Genomic DNA, 24787 nt, shown 5'->3' on the forward strand with positions numbered 1-24787 from the left:
CTGGGTGTTGTATGGAAACCAATTTGTTAAAGAACTATTTAGTAAATAAATAAATAACATACATACATACATACATACATACCCCCCCCCAAAAGCAAATCTTTTAAAGAAGTACACAGTTCACTAGCTAGATAAATAATGGGTCCTTGGACAATTTCTCTTTTCAGTGTTTAATTTAAATTAGAGGTGCTTTGTTTTATAAGAAAACTAGAAAATTCAGTAAGTTATGTACTGTTGTTTAAATAAACAAGTAGAGGGGCACCTGGGTGGCTCAGTCAGTTGAGCGTCCGACTTGGGCTCAGGGCATGATCTCATTGATCATGAGTTCCAGCCCTGTGTGGACTCTGTGCTGACAGCTCAGAGCCAGGAACCTGCTTCAGAGTCTGTCTCACTCTCTCTCTCTGCCCCTACCCCACTCATACTCTCTCTCTCTCAAAAATAAACAAACATTAAATAATCAAGTAGAGGGGCACCTGGGTGGCTCAGTTGAGTATCTGATTTCAACTCTGGTCATGATCTCACAGTTCGTGGGTTCAAGCCCTGTGTCAGGCTCTGTGTAGACAGCTCAGAGCCTGGAGCCTGCTTTGGATTCTGTGTCTTCCTCTCTCTCTCTGTCCCTCTTCCGCTCATGCTCTTTCTCTCTCTCTCAAAAATAAACATTAAAAAAAATTTAAAAAATAACAATCAAGTAGAAAGTTGATGCTGTATTAGTATGTTAGTTGCTAACCACAGCTTCTCTCACCCACAACAGACATCACTACTGTTTCTTAGTCAACATAAGAGGGGGAAGTAGTTATCAGCTAATAGAATCCTTTAAAGCAGAGAAAAATTGGAAAAGATACCTATATATCATGAACGTTTTATTTTAACCTAAAACTATAATGTGATCATTCAAGTTTCCTTAAAATGTCATGTAAACTTAAAGGTACTTGTGGAACAATGTAAATGGAGCCTCAAAATTTTTATTTTCCCATTATTTTACTGGTTTCTAAACCACCCATAATTTAGCAGCAAATCTGTTTTCTTGGAGGACTAACCTTCATCAAATCCGTCCAAAGCTACAACCATGTTGGTACATAAATGACTGTTCTTTATTTTCACGTTACATTGCATTGGTTTACGTAAATAGATAATAGTTAATGGGACTATGTAATTCCAAACAGGTATGTGGCATAAACAGGTTTTGTAGCAGACACACCTGATGCTTGCTGTGCAGACAACTCAAAACGTGGGTGCAGAAGGTCATGGCCACTGGCCAGGGGTGGGGGAGACTGCGGTAGCTCCAATTTTCTGAGGGCTGCTGGCCTTGGGATGCTTGACAAAGGCAACAGCAGACACAGGTTAACCAGATCTTTGAGAAGTGGAGGTTGGTCAAGAGACCCTTATCTCTACCCTCACCTCTCCAGTACAGTAGTTCTCAACCCTGGAATCATGGTGGGGGTGGTGCAGAGGATGAAAAGCTCTAAGTTTGGTTCACCCACTACCTATACCAAAATCATCTCAAACATCTGTGATCCTGAGGTCCCATTCAGTCTTACTGCATCCAAATCTTGGGATGATCCCTGCTTCTGCTGAGCTCCTGGTGATCCTGATGCATGCTCGATTTGAAAACCACCCTTTGAAACAGCTTGCCTGGCAGCCTAAAACTTCCCACAAGTTGCTACAACAATGGTGGTTAGCCTTGGGTGCCCATTAATCACCTGGGGAGCTTTCACCTGGGTGACAGAGATTGGGATCCAACTGGTCGGGGAGAGGAGCCCGGGCACTGGTATTTTTAACAGCTCTCCAAGTAACCTAAGAGCGGCAGGTAGGGCTGGGGACCACCACAACACTCCAGGGCTGACATTATAAATGGGCAGCTCCTATAGGCTCTTCCACATTCCTGAGAACTCAAACCAGTCTCACATCACTGAGGTTTATTAGGCAAGTAACAGTTTTCATTAAAAAATACACATTTTGAATATGTTTTTCCCATAAAAGACCTACATCCATACTTAGGAAGGGCCCAGGGAATGTAGGCAGCTAAAATCAACTTCTAAAGAACTGCTCATTGAAATGACTGAGAGAACAGACCTCTAAAGGCCAAATTCACAACAGCTGAATGCAAGTTTTGAAACTGCTAAGACCATGAAATTCATTAGGGAGTCTGGGCAGGATTTCCGAAAAATGTTGCCATTTCTGGAAACAACCACTCTTACCAGGCATTTATCTGGATACCTGGAACCACAACTATTCTATAAAGTCAAGATAATCAGGTCAAAGACAGAAATTCAAACTTCCCATGATTCAGAAAGAAATCAGAACTCTTTTCCACACAAAATGCACAGCCTCTTCTATTTTTAAGGGCTTTACTAGAATTTGGGGAGAGGGCAGAGGTACATTAAAAAGAGTACCCCACTCAAAAAAGAGGGGCTTCCATCATTCTCCATGTCCTTACTTTGTTCTACTATTGCTTATTCAACATTTCCCTGTACTATATAATTGTTTAGTCATCTATTGCCCTCTTTTTCCTTATTCAAATATAAGCTCCTTGAAGGCAAGTTTACAACCTATTTACTCTTACAGTACCAGACCTTAGAACAATGTCTGGCACCCAAGACACATGTATTTTGAATAAATGAAGCAAGGTTCTTGCCCTGTGGAAAGTTAGAAATTGAATATAACCCACTTGGCTGGGGCAGAGCAAACACATAAATCTAAATATGGCAACAGCTAACCACATGGATGGCAGCGAAAGAACCCGGAATTAAGACAGAACCTTAAGAACAACGGCTCCCATTCTGGTATGGCCCCAACATTTACACCCTTCTCCTTTGACATCTCCATAGCAAACCTGCTGGCAGTAGATAAGGAACTCGAAGCTCAGAGAGAACAGGTGGCTTGTTGAAAGCTACAGGTGCTGGGTGGTGAGGGGGCAGGGGAGTGGTCTGCCCCTCATCAGAGCTCCCCCCCCCTCTTCCACACTACCTGCAGCACAGCAAGCCTGGGGAAGGTTCACCTGCCTTGTAATGGCACAAAGCTGTTTTCTAACTTAAGTGCAATCACAGACAATAAGGATTTGGTGCTGAATAATAAGATGTAGTAAGATAATAGCTACCATTTATTGCACATTTACCATATGCCAGGAACCACACTGCATGTATATTTCTAGCTTACTCCCACCCCAAAGCCCATGAGATGTGTACTATGATCCCTATTTCCTGATGAAGTTTAAAAAAGTTGGTGGGTAAAGAGGTTTGAGAAACAGCAGACCAGAAAATGATCTCTTAATCCCTTTCTTAGCTCTAAGAATCTGAGTGACACCTTCCTTGACTTAAGGGAGAGGAAGCTGCCGCAAACCTTCCTTGAGAACTTACTATGTGGCAGACACTAAATTAAGCCCTCTTTGACCTTCCTTATTTCATCTCTACAGCCCTACGACCCAAGCACTGTCAGTGTCATTCTTGTTTTTCCAGAGGACAAAGCTGGGTCCGTGGAGGTTAAAATGTATCCAGGGCCAGGGGGCAACTGATGGAGTCAGGACCAATTCCAGAACCCATGGCCCAACCCTTTGCCATGGGAACACGGCTCCAGGATGCCAACCACTCTTTTTTTTTTTCTTTCCCTGAAAAAGGCTAGAGCTGCTATTATTAACGGAATCAACAGCACACTTCTCTGGGTCCACCGGTCCACATGTTCACATTTCACTCTCTTCAAATATTATTTTGTTACTCCTGTGGCCAGGGCCTGGCCGGGCAGTGAGGATTCACCATGTGAATGGGACCCCTGGGTGCCTGCCATCAGGAAGCCACAGTGTGGCCCCAGCCGCTGGCTTGTGGAAGTCCCGGCCACATCAGAGGCAGCACTCACCCACACAGCCACTTTTTCTGGGTTTCAGGTGCCAGGGGACTGTCGCTGTCTGCTGGTTTGCCTGCATGAAATTTAATTCTTTGAACTCCATATCCAGCTGGCAAAGGGGAGCCCTCGAAAGTTACAGATGTTTCCCCATAAGGACAAGAAACCGCTTACACCGGGACCTTTGTGTCTCTTCCTGAGCTGTGACTCATCTGTCTTCTGGGTCACGGCCAGAATCATGCTTCCTTCTTATCTCATTTCTGAAAGAACACAACTAGAAGGGAACACGGGACCCTGGAGACAAGTAATACTAGCGCGTCATCACAAGAGAATAAAATATTCAGAACAAATGCACATGTGTTTCTGCAAAGCCCTAAGCAAATATTTCTAAATTGTTTCATCCAACATTGTTAATTCATTACAGTAGAAGCTTAAATATAGGGAGGAAGAACTGAGAGAAGCATTAGAACAAAGAAGAGCAGGAGAGAGAGGTAAGAACAGAGAAGAGAAAGAGGGGACAGCAGATACGTGGATGAGGCAAGGCAGGAGGCCTGCAGCCAGGTGCCCATCCACTACAGCCAGGATGCGAAGTGGTGAGCACTAAGGAATTATCCAGGCCAACCACCCACTGAGAGCCGGGGTGCCTCCACAATAGTCACGGCTATTGAGTATCTATGGAGAGATTACTATGTGCCCAGCCCTATAGTACGTATGTTCATTGGTGACAATGACCTCAAGCATTCCAGATAACCCTGTGGGTCAGTACTTACTACCCCCATTGTACAGCTGGGAACACTAAGGCTCAGATTAGTGAGGTATTGGGTAGAAGAGCACATAGAGAGTAAGTGGTAGAGCCTGGAAATGAATCCTGATCTGTCTCTAAAGCCCATGCTCTTAATTGCTACATCCTGCCTCTAGGGTTTTCTATACTTATATGGCTGGACAGCCTGTTAAATCTGACTGTGGTAGGGGTAAATTAGAGAGAGACAGAGATGATATATTAAAAAAAAAAATTTGCAACCTTGCCACAGGCTGTGTCCCAGCTGATAAGCTCTGAGCTCACACACTCTGGCCCATCCTCATGGTCCCCATGTCCCCGCCATGGCTGCAGGACTTGGGGGCTGTAGGGGCCACTAGAGAACCAGGCACAAAAATCCTTTTCCTTCTGCAATGTCTTTCTAGCACCCTCTACTGCCAGTTGCAAAGGAAAAATATTTCTAGGGCCCAGATTCGTTTTCACAGAGCAGTTAGAAAGGATGAATTTGGAGGTGAGCAGCACTAAGCCAGCAGCCGGCAGAGAGTGGAGGGCTAGGAAAAGTGGCTAGGCACATGCTGGGTGTAGAAACCACATGGATTTTGTTGAAGACTGCTAGAATTAAGCCTGAGGTACCCGCCTGGACACACACCTGGTGATAGGGCCAGTGTGAGCATTAGCTTGTTCTCTGTACAAGAGAAGTTGGCGGCAGGTCTGATCTAGAAAGAGGTGCAGAGAAACTGGTTGAGGAGAAAGGACCAACCTATGAAAAAAGTTACCAGTTCTGATGGTAGGATCCCTTGAAAAACCAAGTAACGTCAGCTAAGGAAGCCAGAGTCCTGGGAGGACACAGGCTTTTGACTCTGTCTCTACCAATACTGTCTCTGATGTGCTCTGCTATCCCAACTGTTGGTTTTGATGAAAGAGCAAGGGGTGAGCGAATGTGCCATACACACAAAATCCATTTCCCTTCCCTTCTACCTTGTTATAAGAATCTGAACACTCTTGAGGAACAATGAATCTGATTGATAAGCCAATCACAATTGTCCCCTCCTCCACTTTCCCTGCCTCCCCTGTGACCAAGGATGGCCATGTGACCCAGGTTGAATGATGAGAAATATACTGGAAAGATGACCAGGGCAAGCTTCTGTGTCTTTTTTTTTTTTTTAATGTTTATTTATTTTTGAGAGAGAGAGAGAGAGAGAGAGAGAAAGGGAGAGAGCATGAGTGTACACACAAATGGGGGAGGGGAAGATAGAGAGGGAGACAGTGAATCCCAAGCAGGCTCTGCTTTGTCAGCACAGAGCCTGACGTGGGGCTTGAACTCATGAACTGCGAGATCATGATGGGAGCAAGTCGGACACTGAACCAACTGAGCCACACAGATGCCCCGGGAAGCTTCTGTTTCTTAATAAAAGGAACAGACATGGCCAGCTCCAGCCCCTTCACCCTTTGTTCTGCTCTGACCACAGATACGATACTTGCTTGGAGCTGCAGCAGTCTCTGCGAGCAGAAGGCAGTAGGCCAATGTGCTAATAAGGATGACAAAGCAGAAGGACAGAAGAGGCCTGGGTCTTTAGTGATTCTAATGTGGACAAGCTGCCCCTACCCCAGGCTGCTGACCTCAAGACCTTGTTATGTGAGAGGGGTAAGCCCTGTTTGATCCCTATTGGTGAGGCATTTTGCTCATTTCAGCTGAATGCACTTCTGGTGGATCTAAGGGAGAAGTTCATGGGCATGCTGTCCAGCTTGGGATAGTTTAATAAGTATCTCTTGTATTTCACAAGTATCTCTTGTCTGACTCTTATTTCAGGCATAACAGGTGCTCTGAGCCCATCTGAAGGGTAAGCACATGGTTGAGGCACTGATGTGATTTGGTCAGAGCTGGGATCTGTCCAGGTCTACGGAGGTCATCACATGTTGGATGGCATCGGTAGAAACACCTACCTACCCTGTCGGCCAACTGAGTTTCAGGTTGGGAGGCGCAACCCTTGCATTATGATCCTCCAAGAGCTAGTACATTCTCACAAGATGTAAGTAAGCAAAACCCATGTATTGTTTTGGATCCTGGCCTCAGGTGAAGAATGGAAGAAGGCCTGGCAGTTCCAGCTGCATCCAATAGGGTACTGGGTAAGGAGGAGGGATCCTTTGCCTCCTACCCATGGCTCACCAACAAGGTTCTTCCAGATTAGGTGGTACTCTGTGCTTAGAGATGCCTGAGGAGGAATTACCCTGTGGTCCAAGTGGTGAGGGATTTGTCTGCAAAAGCAGCCACACCTTTGCCTCTCCAAGTTATTACTCAAACTGCCACTGTTTTTTGTTTTTTGTTTTAAATTTTTTTAAATGTTTATTTTTGAGAGAGAGACAGAGTGTAAGTGGGAGAGGGGCAGAGAGCGAGGGAGACACAGAATCTGAAGCAGGCTCCAGGCTCTGAGCTGTCAGCATAGAGCCTGATGCAGGGCTGGAACTCACGAGCTGAGGGATCATGACCTGAGCTGAAGTCAGGATGCTTAACCGACTGAGCCACCCAGGCACCCCTCAAACTGCCACTGGTTTAAATGACCCAAATGCCAACTCCACAAAAATATCATCGTGGAGTTCTGAGGAACAAAAAACAGAGACACTAATTTGGGACAATTCTTTCCACCAACTGCAGCCAATGATCTACATCACTTCTAGCCAATGAAACAAATTTTATTTTAAATGGGAAGAGAAAAGGGAAGGGAGAAGGAAAAGAGAGAAGAAGGGAGGGGGAGGAGAGGAAAGAAGGGAAAAGTAAAAAGGAGGGGGAAGGGAGGAAATAGAGGAAAAAAGGAAAAAGGAGGCCTTTAGACTAGGCACAGCCTCTCTTTGGCAGGGGGCGTGAAATCCGTGTCTCCTAGACCCTGATTTCCTCCTGGGAAAATGCAGTAGCTGTGCTGTCCCATAGGGCTGCTGGGAAGCTCCTGCCTGTCTGGCATTACTCCCGGCAAGTATGCTAGCACCATCTGGAGGCCTGGCCAAATCGTAGCAGTCTCTGACGACCTGGAATGATCACTAATTGGTCTGGAATGACAGGGGTGTACCCTGTTTTACTCCATTCCGTGCAATGGGAATGGTGTCCTCTGGGCTTGTACGGTGGACAAGTCTATGGGGTAGCCCTACACACTCCCATTCTGCAGTCAACACCCCTCAGCAGCCTGGACGGAGAAGGACAGAGGTCAAGGCTTTCCAGGCCCTTTGCCTCCCACCAACCATAACCACTGGCCCTCTCTTCCCTCTTCCACTAGGAGATGCCTGTTGGAACTTAATTAAGGAAATGGGGTGGATTCCCCCAAACCAAGAGCACGTGGACCAGAACTTATGTCTTGTGAGTTTTGTCTGCAGACTCTTGACTTATCCTTCAAAATCACGTGGTACTCTACCACCTAGTGTTTGATTTCATTTTTCAATTTCCCCTATTTTTCACATGGCCAGATCAGTACTTCTGTCTCTGACCAAGCTCCCAGAGGGCAGACATGTCTCTGCAAGTCCTGATATACAAGTAGGTTCCTAACTGGTCCCAGATGACAAGAGTCATTACAACAAATCATTACAAATAATAAAAATGGCCAGATTTTTAATATTGTAATATATTATTATAAAAGTCTTTAGATTTGAGACAAAGGCAAAGAAGTCTCACCCATTCAGTTTCACTAGCTCTTCCACTAAGAATCCTAGAGAACTATTTGTCGAAATGTGTCCTATGCCATCATGGATTTAATTTGGCCTCTTGAGATTTGAGGAGACATGTACGAGAAAGAAGTTGCCACAGAGAGACAGAGCCCATTCCTTAGGAGGCCATCGAGAGGACTGGCTACAGTATATGCCCCTTCAACTCAAAGCTTGACTCAGCCATTTACTGCTTGGGAGAACTTCACCTCCACCTGCCTCCGTGCCTCACTTGAAAATGGGGTTAATACCAGTGTTGACTTGACTGCGTTGTTTCGAGGATCATGCCTGGCACATAGGAAGTGCTCAAATATTGGCAGTTACCATCGTCACTTCCCCCAAGGGGCTCTATCCAGTCAGAAATAGAATCAGGGAAGGGAGAAGCAAAGGCCAGCCAGCTGTAAACATTCCAAATGAGCAGAGATAACTCCAGTGTTCCCTGGAGCTCCACAGTCCCTAGAGGCTGGACCAGGATTCCTGAGGGGGAGTCCTGACTTATCTTGAGTACAGATGGACTCTCAGTACTTGGGGCTGCATAGCCAGATTTTATGAGCATATGCTGCTTATATGATTTTTATTTAAGTATGAAATTGTATATAGACACTAAATATGATTTTAGAAGCACACACAGTACATTTATAATTTTTTTCTAAATTGGTTTATCACTGTGTCTCAATGTTATATTACCTCTTTGTATAATACAATGGTGGATGGTGTTTCCAACAAACACCCCACAAGGTGAAATATGCTCCCGCTCTGTATTTTTCACATAAAACTCTATCGACAAGTTCTGTCCTCGCAGGACCTGTTTTAAGGTCTCAATGACAGGACTCTTCAGTGAGGTAGCAGGTTCCACAGTGTAAATTCCATGGTTTAAGCTTCTACCAAAAATTATTTCTCAAGAATTCCAGTGGGAATGGGAAACTACCTGGGGGCCATCTCACACTAGCAGCCACATACCTTTTATCCATGGCAGTGCAGACAGCAGCAGAAAGAGGTCAAACTGCCTTCAACTGGACTATTTGAATCCACATTCCCAGATTTTTCAGTTGCTTCTCTATTTCCTTCTAAAGCAATACTGCTACTTTGCTTTTCTCTCCCAAGAACAACCAGAAATCCAATTTCTGATTTCTTTCTACAGCCACGAGTTTGCTCTCTATGCTAAGCTTCCAAACAAGGGTTGATGTAAAGACCACAAGGAACTCATTTAAAAGCATCATTTTCTCAGGTATGTCTGAACTGCTCCCCAGCAGTGCTCATGGGGAATGAACTTTATTCTCCCAGGACGAAGCTGGGACAGCCCCGGGACTTTCAATCCTGAAACAAAGAAAGAATGAAGACATCCAAGTTCCTCTCCTTCCCAGGCAGCCTTCCTTGAGTTGGGAGGGTGGCAGCGTCCTTGGCAATCTCTCAAGTCCCCTGGGACTGAACAACTTCAGTTGGGCTGAGAAGCTGCAAGGAGGTGTGTGGGAACCCCACCCACCCCTACCCCCGCCCATAGTTTTGCCCTGGTCCTCAGTATCTCAGGATCCAACAATGCATCTCTGCCCCCCTGGCCCAACCACTGCTGCCTGGCATGGCTGGGTATAGGTATGTCCCCTCAAGCTGCAACTCTGCCTTTGGAAGAGTTCAGACTATACCTAGAATTCTCATCTGAAACAGTTTTCCTATACGCTGTGCTTTAACAGTGTCCAATAGGGGGAAAATACCATCATCGATACATCATTTCAGTTATTCTTACACATCTGTGCCCAATCACATTCAGAAAGCTGGGACTCTCAGACTGTCCTAAGTTCACAGGATTAGGTCTCTCCTTCCAAGCACAGTCTTAACCCTTTCTTGTTTGAATGAACAATATTGCCATGCTGCGCGGGTTCTTGGACTTCTCCCCATGCTATTCACCATTTGGCCATCTAAGGCCCTTTGGTCACCACCTGGATGCTGTCCCCCTGTCCACAGTGTGAGCTTTCACACACTTGGACTCGCTTAGTGGCTTCTGTCCACGGACAGCCATTGCTCTTCTCCCTCTGGTTCTCAGACAGCAACTTCTTTCCCCATCCCCTAATCACCATTGTTCCCAGATCGGCTGCCAAACTGTTAGGGTTGGAGTAATAGTAAAAAGCCTCGAGGCAAATTACAACCACAACAGCTGTGTTTACTAAGAGTTACAAATGAACTCATCCCAGCACAATTAGAGCAGGCAGGCAGTGCTTTGGAACCTTCCAGAAGCACCCCGCCCTCAGGATGTTCGCTGGCTGCCTCAGCCTCCTGCTACCCAAGCCAGTCCTGGCTTTTGGAGGAGACCCTCTGCTGAGCACAAGGGGCCTCTTTTCACCCATGATACTTTTATATGTTTTCTTCTCACAGCTGCACTCATTCGCACTCAGCTGTTTATGCCTCTGGGAGGATTGCCAGTCTCTGACAGAGTAGGCAACTGCTGGCGGTTCTCACGAGGGGCACCAAGGAAACTACTCTCCACCCTGAGGCCCCTCAAACGCCTCCCCAGCCACCTGAGATAAGGCCTAAAATTCTCCCATTCATCATCCAAACCTTTGGACCATCAGTGACTTTTCTAAAGTATAAATGTTGCGGTCCAAGGAATGACATCAAGACTATCACTCCTCCATACCTTAAGGTGGGTTTGGTTCTCCTAACCATCTCTCAGACTTTGTTTTATCACCTGTGAAACTGATACGTGCTTCTATGTGCAAGTGCTCTGTAGCCACTCCCATTTCTGCAAAGTGTCATAGGAGTGACTGAGCTAAAAGGCAAGCATTCCTGAGAACCTCTGTCAGCTGACTGTACCCTTGCATGGATTTATTTAGGGGACTTGCTATTACCATGGAAATAAAAAGGCAGATATGTGGGGGACAGGCCATGAGGCTGGTGTGCTGCCCTGGCAATCAAGGGCCCAGACTCAGGATTCAGCCTCGTAAAACAAGGGCATAAGTATTGCTCACAGTGTGAGGTGGTTGTTGACCACACGGCAGCCGTGCACTGTGTGTGGAAAGGAAGCAAGTAGAATTTTTCTGTTGTAGGAAAATGGGTGACTAGCTGGCACAGTGTTTCCCAAACTTGCCTTCTTAAAAAAAATCACCTGGAACATTTGTTGAACATACAATTCCCTGGAGATTCTGATTAGACTAGCTGGAGGGGAGTCCCTGGCATCTGGGTATTTAACAAATTCCCAGGTGGAATTTAACATCGGGCAAATTTGTTTACCATTGACCTAGATTATGAGAACCAACTTAAGCTTTTGGGCCATTCCCTGGAACATAGATTGGAAATCATTTCAGTAGGAAAAAAAAACAAACACCCAATAAATCAATGCTATGCCAAAGAACACACCAGGTGTCTGCATGGACTTAACACAGAGTTATGGTTTCCAACTGCAGCTATGGGGGGATCTGTCAGTGGAGTTCTAAAGAGAGGTCTCCATTCATAGGTGGAAAGAAACCTGAAGACTTTATTACATTATGCAAGAGCAATGACCCAACAGGTTCCAGGTACTAGGTACAGAGTTTCCAGCCATGCATTTTCCCTAAACAATGCCAACCCCCACCCCCTCACTGCCAACCCAAAGAAAAAACTTAAGAAAAAACTTAGTTTCAACCACAAGGTAACCTGTCAGAGGCAGCTCTGGAAGCTCCTATTAGAGCTGGGCTGCTGACTGGAAAGTGCTCATGGGATGGGTTCTGAAAAAGAAAGAAAAGCCTCTGAGTCTAACAAAGATTTTAAGAACCTATGGTTCCTGCTGGAGCTGTGTGAGGGGAAAAAGGAACTTGGTCTTCTGCTTGGCCCACCCTCATGCCTCAAAAAGTGCCAGACTTCTGAACAGGCCATTCAAGAGATGATTTGGCCTGGATGAAACATGGAATTCAGGATTGCATTCAAAGTTCCTTCTCGAACTTTACCTTCTTCAGAGGAAACCTATTCTCTGAGAGAACTAGACAAAAGTATCTTCTCCCTTGCCTCCCCAGTACAAGGTCAAATATTCAAATACCTCTGAGGGCCAAACACAGGGGTTAGAGAAGGCCCTGGAAGGACTGTCCTCCCCAGAACAACCCCTAACCTATATGTTGGTGCAGCCACCACTAAGTTCCAGCCAATGTTTGGCATGTGAGGAATTAAGAGTCCAATTTGCCACACCATCTGCATTGTCAAGAGAAGCTGGGACTTCTGGCTTTTCAGATGAACTCTCCCAAGTGGAAAACTTCCCCAATTTAAAAAATATTATACTGGTTAAAGAAAAATGTCTGTGAGTTAAAACTGGTCTGTGGGGTCTGAGGCTGTATCTGTTACTTTAGGCATACAGCAGCTGGGCCTTCACAAAAGAGCAGTCAACTGGCCAACATGTTTTCTTTCTTTCCTTTTTTTTTTTTTTAAATGTTTATTTATTTATTTTGAGAGAGAGAAAGAGATAGAGAGCGAGCAGGGGAGAGGCAAAGAGAGAATCCCAAGCAGGCTCCACACTGTCAGCACAGAGCCCAATGCAGGGCTCAAACTCATGAACTGAGACCATGACCTGAGTCGAAACCAAGAGTTGGACGATTAACAGACTGAGCCCCCCAGATACCCCCCTCCCCAGCATGTTTTCTCGATAGTATCAGCCCATGAATAAATTCTTCCTTCTTGGAGTGCTCCTTTCTGTCCCTCGTCTTCCTACCCTTTTCCACCTGAATTGTACAAACACATAACCTCTGAGTCACTGGTACAATTTCGGCAGTCCAATGTCCTACTGGAATTAGGGATACCTCTCTCAAAGCCTTGCCAGTGTCCCTTCAGCCAACAATGACAGGGAGTTATGGCTTCTCAGGTGGCTCACCTCATCTTTGGATGGACCTGGCAGTTGAGTTAAGCTTCCTCCGTTATTCTTTGAAAGCTCAGAAGGTTCACTAGCAGTCCACTTCCCACCCTTCAGAAGGTCATTCAGGACAATCTGATTCCTAATTTGTATGCCATCCCTTTGGAGTCCTCACCCACCCACCCGCCTCAGTGAAGCCTTTTTTTCTTGGCCAGACATGTCATTTCTTCCATCAGCCTACATAAAGTAGGCTCTGAGTCTCCCCACATTTTACTCCTTTCAACCCAAAAGCTCTAATTTGCCTAGATAATATTAGTAACAGCAAAAACTAACAGACGTTAATGAATACCAAGCATTATAGAACTATAAAACTAACAGTTTTACATTTATTAACTCATGTGATCTTCATAGGGACCCTCCAGTAGGTGCTATTATTACCACTCATTTTATAGATTAGACAACAGAAGCATAGGAAGATTAAGGCACTTGCCTGCAATCACAAGCTCATCGGTGTAGAGCCAGGATGGAGCCCCACCAGTCTAGCCCTGCAGTCCATGCTTGTAGCACTGCCAGCCTCACCCAGCAGAGGAAGGAAGTGCCCCAACATACCCTGAGCATTAGCAGGAACTGGAGATGCTAGGTGCTCTCAAATGGATGGGAACTACTGGCCCTTCATTCTACATGTTATGCATCAACTGAAGGTCCATTATCAATTCTTGGCAGCTTCCCACACTGTTGACTCACATGAGCTTACTGTCAACTAATCCCTTAAATCTCTTTTACACACATGGACGCTAAGTCACAGCAACCTCATCCTTTTCTTGGACAGTTGGTTTTATGGACTCTGTGCCTGGCCTGGCCCAATTATCATCCCTGTGCCCTATTTCTGATGGCCCATAAAGTTGTCCTGTAGGCCATCTTCTCTGTGCCCTTGCTCTTGAAGGAATTAGAGAAGGCCAAGAAAGAGTTTAGATTATAGAATCATAAGAACTCTAGGGAGCAAAACAAGAGAACATTCAGTCCTCTGCCTCATTTTACAGATGAGGAAAGCAAGACCCAAGGGCTAATGAACTGCAAGGAGGCACGGCCAGGGAGTGGTGTGGCTGAAATTAGAATCTGGGTGCCTGCTCTTCCATCCAGGGCTCCTCCAACTGCTATAGACTGTCTCTAATCAGTGTTTCTGGGCTGAAACAGAAGTACAGCAAGGAGAATATGTTCTCTCTGCCAGTGGACAAGGAAACCTCAATGGGTTTAAGATGAGAGCAAAAAGCTTGCTGAAACAGGCAACAGAAACAACAGACCACAAAGCTGATGAGACAGGAAAAAAGGCTGCCCACGGTTTCTCTGAGTTCCCAAAGTGATGTTCAAACCTGCACTCATTTGCTTACCGCACAATGATGTGTTTACAGCGGATAGCACCAGGGGTTCGGTTACAGTTAGCACGCAACCAACACTGTTTTTGAACAATCCTTAAGTCACCTGCACCATAGTCTTAGAACTTAAAAGCCAATGGTTTGTTTCAGATATCTCTCTTTGCATTTGGTTTCTCTTTTCTGTTCCCTTCCCCCCAACTCCAAGCTTGTACTTCAACTTGGCAGAAAAGCTATGTGATATGACTGCACTTTAACATGTGCCAGAAACTGAGCCAGAGAGGAAACCCATGCACAAGTGACTGAGGATGGCTGAGTGTCTGCCCTAGAGAGGCTTATACCCCCAGAGGATCTTTCCTACCTAAGCTTTCTCCCATGGGGAATAAAACTGGGGAGAGAGAAGGATGTTTTGGAATACCTTTTTAGCAAGAACCATGATCGCATTAATTTTCAAGCAAACTCAATAGAACTGATTCCAATTTCATTATTTCAAAATGTATACCCATTTAACTCAAGGTAGGTTTAAATTTATCTGGTTTATCTCTGCATTATCTGGGAAGAAAAGTCTAGTCAAAAAAAAAAAAATCAGAAAAAACAAACAGGACAAGGTTTAACCTACCTATAAAACTGTGTTCGCTTCAAGGATTCCAATACATTCTTTAATTACAAAGGTCCCTGGGGGTTCATTAAAACAATATACTAAGAGCAGCTAATTCCTATTGCAAAATAAGATGGCATTTTTCCAAACTACTCCCATTTCCAATTTTGCATTAATTTAAACTGAGCCCAAGTCAACCAAATTAGTAAGCTAGATAATTATATAGTTTTTAGAATGGGATTCTATCTCAGACTCAGAAGTTGACTAGTCTAGAGACTTTCAACATGTTTGGCTGTTTAAAGCAGTTAAACCCTTTCCCCAGTGAAGTCTTACTGGGAATCCAAACCTATGCCACAGGTAAATCAGAGCTGCTGTGATAGGTGGGGCCACTGTGAGGCTGCCCCCTGACTTCCCATAGTAGCTAGTCCCCAGGGCTCCAAAGAACATAGGGGAATAATTATTATTCTCACTCAGGGGTTAGCAAACTTGCTCTGCAAAGGGACAGCCAGTAAACATTTTATACTTTGTGGGAACATACAAGATCTGTCACATATTCTTTTGCTTTTTTGGTTTTTCTTTTTATGACTTTCAAAATGTAAAAACACCATTTTTAGTTTGCAGGCCAGAGGCCAGATTTGTCCCACAGGTCACTGTTGGCCAACATGGATTTATTTTTTAACAGCCCTACAGAGGTATAATGGGCATATAAGAAACCACGCATGTTTAAAGCATACGATTTGATACGTGCTGACATAAAGATCTACCGTGAGCCCATCACACCATCATCAACCACAGTGGACATGAGCCCGCCTGTCTCTCACCCCTCCCCAGGCAACTACCCATCTGCTTTCTGTCGCTATAGGTCAATCTGCATTTTCCAGAGTTTTATATAGGTAGAATCAACCTTGTAGATTCTTTTGATGTTTAGTTCTTGCCCTCAGCACTAACTTGAGGTACACACATGTTGTGTGGATCAGTAATTCATTCCTCTTCCCTAATACTTCCATGCATATGTTTGGGGGTGCCTGCCCCCAAATCACAGAGATGCCGGCCGAGCTGGCCCCGAGCCGGGCCCCCAGCCTCCCCGCGCAATGTCCTCCTTCCAGGCCATTTCACTGCTCACGTCACCAGGGTTTTTGAAAACCTCCTGACACATCTGTGGGGGCTGCAGAGTCGGCACCCATGTAGCTCCACTCCGTTTCCTCAAATCCCTTCTTCCTGTGTCCCTGGGACCAGAGAGCATAGGGCAATGCCCAGAGCGAAACACATTCCAAGCTGTATGTGAAGATTCCCAGATAAATCAGATAAATTAGATGAAATTGAGAGGAGATGGATTCATTCATCCAGTAGTTAGTAAGCACCTACTATGTGCCAGGCACTGTGCTGGGTAAAGCACCATTAGTGAGCTCTGCCCTCAAGGAGTTTAGAGTCTAACAAGGAGAGGCTGACAGAAAAAGAAATACATGATCACAAAGTGATTAATATTGTTTAAAAGGAAGGAAGAGGATGCTGTGATAGAGGTGGGGGGGATGACATCTGGTTGAGGGTGCATGTGACAGGGTGGCCCCTGGAGGCTAGGGCTAGGGCAAGCTAGAGCCGGCAGCAGCCAGCCCTTCCAGCCGGCAGCTGTGCCCCTCGTGGGGAAGGGAGGGGTGTGTGGGACTCCATGTAGCCAGAGCCTAGGGGAGCTGAGGGAGATGGTGGGTGAAAAGCAGACATGGCTTGCTTGCAGAGAACCTCACTAAACCATTTGACGGAGACTGCATTTCACCATAAATGTAAGGTGCTCTAAGTTTAAAATGAAGCCACTAGAGGGTTTTGAGAAGAGGAGTAATACAATGCCATTTATATTTTTAAAACAATCACTCTTGGAACGCCTGGGTGGCTCAGTCGGTTAAGCATCTGACTTTGTCTCAGGTTATGATCTCACAGTCATGAGTTCGAGCCCCGGGTTGGGCTCTGCGCTTACAGCTCAAAGCCTGGAGCCTGCTTTGGATTCTGTGTCTTCCTCTCTCTCTGCCCCTCCCCCACTTGCTCTCTGTCTCTCAAAAATATACATTAAAAAAAAATATATATATACAATAATCACTCTGGCAGCTGCTGCTGCACAGAAAACAAAGTTAGAAAGCTAGGAACTTAGGGACAGAGAAGGCAAAGCTTGCATCACATTTCTAGATGGCCTAGTGTCCAATTTCGTAGGCCTCTGGCTATGGGCCTACGTGTTGTCTTAGACCATGCTTTAGAACTACATGGTCATTGATGTTTAGATAAAAAGAAGCTTTCCAAATTCAGTGGGGACTAGATGAATTTGGCTGCTGCTGAGCAGGCTAGGGCTCAGGTAAGCCAGGCCCTGGGGGTCCAGAGCTAGTAATAATTTGAATTGCTCGCAAAGGTCTATCACTTACTCTTTGCAAAACTGGCTGCAGGGCCGTCGCAGGCCTCCCTGTTTGTGTAGCGAGCAACCAGGAGCAGTGTTTTACTTGTTACACCAGCCTCTGCCCAGGATGCCTGCTGTGCATGTTAGCCACTCATGCGAACCTTGCTTCCTGGCTTCTGAATCCTGCTCTCAACATGGAACCACCTTCCAGGGGAGGGACACAGGACAGCTCCTCAAGCAAAGGAGGCATGTGCTCAAGAGGGGAGGTGAGAGACAGAGAGAGCCCTGATCCTGGTTCTGCACTTGTCACATCATGTGCTACAGGACCTTAGCCAAGTCCCTCCTCCTCCTTGAATCAGTTCCTCATCTATAAACCAAGATGGTGAAAGAGGGTTGCCACTGTCTCACCATCTCATGAGGAATCAGGGAGTGCCTCCTTAAGTGATGGCTATGGAGGGCTCAGAGAAATGTTAACCCTGCACTAAGCTGAGATCCTCTTTCACCACCAAGGCGACAGTTATCCAATAAGCGGCAGACTGTGTGAAATGCCTGTTAAGAAATGCCGGGCTCAGGGACTGAGGCTTTGTCATGGAGTAACAGGGAATTTGGTAAATTGACACTTTGTTTTTCCATGTGCTGCTTACCCATCAGCCTCAATCATACAGAACATGATCAAGAGCCCCTGGAATAAGCTAAAAAGACATCTGATGAGATCCATGCCTAGGACGGTTAGCCAAATGTGTCCTCCAAGAGAGACTTGGTTTACATGGGACATGGTGTAGTTTCAGGGTTGGAAAACTTCCCGTAATGTGTCAGATAATAAGTATTTTAGGCTTTGCTGGTCATAGAGTCTCTGTCACAGCTATACCACTCTGCCATTTGGGTGCAAAAGCAGCCATAGACAACAAACAGGTGTAGCTGTGCTCCAGTAAGACTTTATTTACAGAAATAGGTAGAGGCCCAGATTTGGCTAGAGAGCCAGAGGTTGCCAACCACTGACATAGTTTAAAAAAACTGGAAAGTGGGGGTTCAGTCAGTTAAGGGTCTGGCTCTTGAATTCAGCTCCGGTCGCGACCACACAGTTCAGGAGATCGAGCCACACGTTGGGCTCTGCACTGACAGTATGGAGCCTGCTTCGGATTCTCCCTCTCTCTCTCTCTGTCTGCCCCTCCCATGCTTGTGCCCTCTCTCTTTCTCTCTCTCAAAAGAAATAAATAAACATGAGAAAGTATTTATAAAAAATGGAATCTGAGTATCTTTGGACAGGCTTGTATTTACCTGTTCCTCACAGGCTCTATTCTCCATCTTATACTCCCATCAATTCCCTCTATGTCTTCTATCTGGCCCAGTAGTGCCATTCATAATATCACTGTGTGGACTCACTGTGTGCCAAACCCTGTTCCAAGCATTTTGCAAATATGAAGTCATTTAATCGCTATAGAAACCCTATTATCATCTGTCTGAGAAAAGAGGCCAAGTGAAGTTAAGAACTTGCTCCTGATCAAGCAGCTGATGAAAGAGGCAGAACTTGAACCCAGCGATCCGGCTTGAGCCTGTGTCCTTGACCACTACGCAATACGGCCCAGCAGGCACAGATGCTACAAAGCAGGACAGCAGATGACACCACGCCTCTCACTTCCTCTCAGGACCCACAGCTTACCACAGGTTTACCCCATTCTAAAGGACCAGGTTCCACAAATGTGCTAGTGGGAAATGAGACTGGGTGGGTTGGGTGGATGGGGGGGGGGGGGGGGTAGGTCACTGTAATCAGGTGCTAACAGTAGTGAGAAGTAGTGTGACAGCTGGCAGCCTGACAAATACAGCAGGAAAGCTAAAGGAAAGAGGAAAAAGGAATTATTTATTCACTGGTTGGCCAGCTAGTCAGGGCCAGAGACCTCACACAATCCCCAACACCCCCAAGGCCATGCTATCTGAAATGCATTTTCATCAACAGCACCTGGGTGCTTGTGAGAAACACCCCTGGGGCCCTGAAGGTCTGAGTCTGAACGGGCATTTTAACAAGATGCTGGGTGATTCATATGCAAGAGTACATCCCAGAAGCCCTGCTCTATGTGGTAGTGTTATCATACCCATTTCACAGACCAGGAACCTAAGGCTCAAAGCAGTTAATTAGCTCACAAGCTGCCCTGGCTGGTTGTTCAGAGGCTGTGCTTATTCCCCTGAGGTGCTCAAAGCAAGACCTTTAAGACACTTACTTTCACAGCAATGATACATCGGTAAGTAATGAGAACACGAAGGTGGGATCACAACTATGTAAAATGCTGACCCTGCATCATCAATACAAGATTCAGTTAGGCTCAGGATACTATTTTTATTTATTTTTTATTTTTTTAATGTTTATTTATTTTTGAGACAGAGGGAGACAGAGCATGAATGGGGGAGGGTCAGAGAGAGAGGGAGACACAGAATCCGAAGCAGGCTCCAGGCTCTGAACTGTCTGCACAGAGCCCGACGTGGGGCTCGAACTCATGGACCATGAGATCATGACTTGAGCCAAAGTCGGATGCTTAACTGACTGAGCCACCCAGCGCCCCTCAGGATAGTATTTTTAAAGAAATATGGAAATAAATAATACAGCTAAGCAAGACAGCAATTAATATTAATTTCCACAATGTTTTAAATGTCTTATTTTTACAAAATCAACCAATTTTCATTCCCTAATGACTTTGGTAATAGGATGTTGAGGGGCCTTGAATCTGGCCACCACACTGGGTAGACTTCTCTTCTAGGCACGTGTTAGTGGATGCCAGTGATCAGATTGATCAGAGGATGCCCCAGAGGAAGACATCAAGAACTCAGACCCATAGGTTCCTGGGCTAAGACAGATATCTGTACTTGGGATTAAGCTGTTAGCAGTCTCATGTGGTGCTAAGGGTCTTGGCTGCTTAGTGATGCTTCCTAAGTGGGTGCCTTTGGCATTCTGGCAGCAAGGTCCCCTCCCACCTCTCTACTATGTACCATAACATCAGGATAAGACCACAGGTCCGTCTGCCATCAATTTCAGGCAGAACTGGGGGGAGCTTAAGAGGTAGCCCACTCCTTCTTAGCCTCTATATTTAACAAATTATGTTTCTTCATAAGCATTTACAACGCAGGGAAGACAAATATTTAGTAGCTATCCTACATATGACTCTAAGGAACAGAAACCCCTTAGGATACTACAAGGGAACAGAGCGTGATAAAGGGATATATGATCTACAAAAAAAAAAAAAAAAAAAAAAAAAAGCTTTGAGAAACTCTGGCAGCTACTTTCTCTTTCTCTGCACATTGCATGGGTGGTTTCTGTCTGTTCTTCTTCCTTCCTGGCTCCTCCAGAGCACCCCACCTCTCTCAGGGTGGTACCTCTCCTCCCTGGGGTTCTGTTCCATCATTCTCTCAACAGCATCCTGTTTCCAAATCGGTCCCACTTCCTAATTACTGCACTCTTGGGAAGCTTCTGCCTCAGCCTGATCACAACTCTGGACATGTCCTTTTGATTCCTGTCCGTGCGGCTCATGGTCCCCTCTTTTTTCCAATGCCAAGGGAAGAATCTCCTGGGTCCAGCTTGGCTTTCTGAGCCAGAATCATGGCTGCCAAACACCAGTGTGCTGGGCTGCCTTGGGTCAGAGGACAACCCACTGAGCCATTGAGCCAAGGGTGGAGGGGGCATGTGGTGGCATCCCCCACTCAAGTGTCCCAGCAGCTAGGCAGATTCCCTCAAAAGAGGGGAGGACATACAACAGGATTGAAGGCACAGCAGATATATTCAGAATTTCAGTGAGTCTTAGAATCTGAGGGAGAAGGAGGACATCCCGAGATGGTTGACTTCAAACATGTACCTGTCCACATCCCCCCCTAAAATCCTCAGCCTCCCAGGACACAGGTCACCCCTCTTCCCAAAGAGATTAGAAACAAAGGAGATTGGGTGGGGAGAGACTGGGCATGGATTAGGAAAAACAATATATAATACTTCCTGCAGGCTAAAGGCAGTGATGAATGCAACCCTGGAAATGTGGATGCACTAACATCACACTTAAGGTACGTCTGTATTCTGTGCACACTCACTAGCCACTATGAGGACGGGGATGTCTTGTTAAAAGTAACAATTCTCACACACTGTATTGTGTTCAAAAGTTTGAGATGTCCTGAATTGATGTAAAAACCTCACCACATTTTTCATCTTTTGGGCCTTTTCTCATCCAAGAATACTGGGCAATAGGGGTGCCTGGGTGGCCTTCGATGGTTGAGCATCTGATTCTTGATTTCGGCTCAGGTCATAATCTCATAGTTCATGAGATCAAACCCTGTGACAGGTTCTGCACTGACAGCGTAGACCTGCTTGGGATTCTCTCTCCACCCCTCCCCGCTCCCACCCACCCACCCGCCTCCCTCCCTCCTCGCCCCCCTTCAAAATACATAAACATTAAAAAGAAAGAGCATTGGGCAATAATCTATAAAAGTGAAGTTAACATCCCAGATTTGAGGTATTCGAAGACTAATTTAGACACACTGCCACTCACCCATTTTTAAAACTTGGATGACTCATAGTAAGAGGAAGGTTGGGTCATTTGTGGAGTTTCAGAAGGATTTCCAAATCATGCCACAAATCCCTTGGGCCAACACAGCTAACACTTCTGGGATTCTGACTGGCATCAACAAAATCATTCTTTTAGAGTCAAATATTCCTTTATCCCAAAAAAGGTGATCAAAAAGCTTTCAGAACCAATGTATTATTTTGTTTTTCTAGGGAAACTGAAAAACTGCCAGAGGCACCTAAAAGGAAGCTGCACTTGGTTCCAAAACAGAAGTGATATAATTGCAAGGTCAAGTTCACACAGACATGCAAACTATTTCCTTTGAGCAGGTGTGGAGGAGAGAAAGGAGTGACGCTTTTTTTTTAAAGAGCCCATGTCTTCCTAAACCCAGTGCCATGATTCACTCACTTCACAACTGAGCTGAGAATGACAACACCCAAAGTGTCCTTTTTAACCTCTTTGGCTGAAAGTCAGCTGAAAACTGCTGACACAGGGCAGGTTTTGATGCAAAGGAAGCAAAGATGTCTAAGTGCATGGGAACGTCTTAAATAACCATTTAGTCTTGCATGATTTTATTTTACTCAAGAGGAGAAAATGCGAAATAATGGATGTAAGAAATAAATCTTATTTACCAGCTCAGGTTTCTTAGCCTCAGCACTGCTGATATTTTGTGCCGGGTAATTCTGTTGTGGGGCTGTCCTGTGCCCTGTCAGCAGCATCCCTGACCTCTATCTCCCAGAAGCCAATGGCACCTCCCTCAGTCATGGCAACCAAAATGGTCTCCAGACACTGCCAAGTGTCCCTTGGGGGTGAAAGTGTCCCCGATGAGGATCACAGTACTAAACTAAGGGAGAATTCTAGTTGTTTACAGCAAAGACAGTTACCTGGAATTAAATCAGTTTCCCTGGAAATAGGCTGATTTAACTGTCCCTTTGGTATCATTAGCATCAGAGAACTGAAGAGAGGACAGCAAGGCGTTTCCTTTTCTGAACATGGGGTCAGAAAATCAACAGCAGGGAGTTCTTTACCCCATACACCACTTGTGCTCACTCAGTGGTCAGATTTCCAACTTCCTCAATACAAGAGACACAACAAGAGACCACAGTCCCTGATCATTCTGGAAAGTGATAGCTTTTATGTTTAGGAAGAGTCATGTTTTGAAGTTCTGGAGACTGTTGTGTCCTATACAAACATGTCCTCAATCAAAATTATGGCAGTGGCATACACAGGAAGACTTTGCATATAAAAAGGTTTGGAAGTCATGTCAACAGATCACACTCTCTCGTCCAGCTCCTCTCCTATTGTACCTCTCCCAGATGGACTCTGGAAATCATCCAGGAGGTCACCAGGTCCAGTGATTTTGGAAAACCTGGCTCAGGCTATAGCCAAGGATGTGGCCTCGCCCGAGATCCCTCAGAGGAAAGTGCCTGTAGTCAGCCCTGGCAGGTGTTTTCCCTTCCCGGGTAGTTGGTGCTGCCCACAGCTAAGAGGGCATGAGAAGACCACTGCACTCCCCCAGGCAGAGAGCACTGCTCTAGCTTCACACACCATGTCCCAAAAGGCACAGGCAGAGTCACCTGGTACGGGAGCTCTCCGTGCAATGCCTTGCTCCAGAAAGATATCCAGCCCTTGCAGGGCCCTCGCTTTTAGAAGCAAGTACAGGATGTGAAAGAAGCTGTAACACGTCACTTCCAACAAAGAGTGGAGGGGTTTTCTGTGCAGCCACTGTGCAAACGAGCAGATACAGCCTTTATTAGATACCCACATGCTGAGCCGCCAAATCCTTGCATAGTCTTGTTCACTTCTAAGCAGATCCCATTAAGCCCTGGGCACTTGGCTTGATTACTCCCTGGATCAAAGTTAAATTAAATTACCCAACAAGCTTCTTTTCAGAGGCAGAGAGAGAGACACACACACACAGACCGACTCACCTTCCAGAAGCTATCCACTTTGCCATACACAAGGGACTGGTTCTGCCTTTTGATTTCGTTAATGTGGTGGATATCGCTGGAGTTTAGATGCTGCTCAACCACAAATCCCAGAAAGCTGTTGTCTGGGGTATGAGCTGATGTGGAAAGGAAAGGACAGGGCAGTTAGGATTTAATCAGCAAGAAGAAGCAACAATCACAAATTTGAGATAAACCATCTTGCACATAATTAGATGTTTTCATTTTACCCTGTTCTATTTCTTAACCTGGGAAGGGGGAGGCAGGGGATTACCTACTCCCACATATTCCTAGCAGAACCTTCACATAAGAATTCTCTCCAGAATGGATTAACCTGAACCAAATCCTGCCTTTTTCTCCCGCCACCCCCGCCTATAAAATACATCTGTCTGAAAAGCATTCTGCTGTGTGCTCTCCTCCTTCCTATTTCCTTAGCACAAGGCCCGCTATCTCCTGACAGAAATGTTGCCTTCCTGGCTTTACCAACAAATGGCCAGAGCAGGGTTGAATCAAGGGTTCTCATAGGGGTGAGGCCACTGTTGGCAGCCCCATGCCATGTGATCTCATGCCAGCTGGGTAAAAAGGGAGCTGGGGGCCAAACCAATCAACGCCTCCCCTAAGAATTACTCACTAATGGGAGATGTCCTTATGGAACTACACTGAACAGATGGAGGGAATGAAGACAGAAAGAAAGGTGAAACTTACTGGGATGTAAGCCACCCTGAGAAGCCAACCACCACAAGGAGCAGTGTCTCGTCTACAAGACAGACTATCTTGGAAGAGCAAGGCATCTTCCTCTGGATCACTTTTCACATGAGTTCTCAAACTTCTCTAGTTCAACACTTGATCCAGTGGGGAAGCAACCCCACACCTCCCTCC

General features: G+C 45.7%; 1 protein-coding gene across 4 annotated transcripts in view; it reads right to left on the minus strand.

The window, feature by feature from the left end:
- MGAT5 (alpha-1,6-mannosylglycoprotein 6-beta-N-acetylglucosaminyltransferase) overlaps positions 1 to 24787 on the minus strand; it is a 340181-nt gene that overhangs the window by 71983 nt on the left and 243411 nt on the right. For all 4 annotated transcript variants that reach the window (XM_049616196.1, XM_049616194.1, XM_049616195.1 and 1 more), the window contains one exon: positions 23894 to 24027. In XM_049616196.1, coding sequence (XP_049472153.1) covers positions 23894 to 24027 — 134 coding nt within the window. The remainder of the gene's footprint in view (positions 1 to 23893; positions 24028 to 24787) is intronic.

Source organism: Panthera uncia (assembly GCF_023721935.1).
Source record: "Panthera uncia isolate 11264 chromosome C1 unlocalized genomic scaffold, Puncia_PCG_1.0 HiC_scaffold_3, whole genome shotgun sequence".
Taxonomy (NCBI): domain Eukaryota; kingdom Metazoa; phylum Chordata; class Mammalia; order Carnivora; family Felidae; genus Panthera; species Panthera uncia.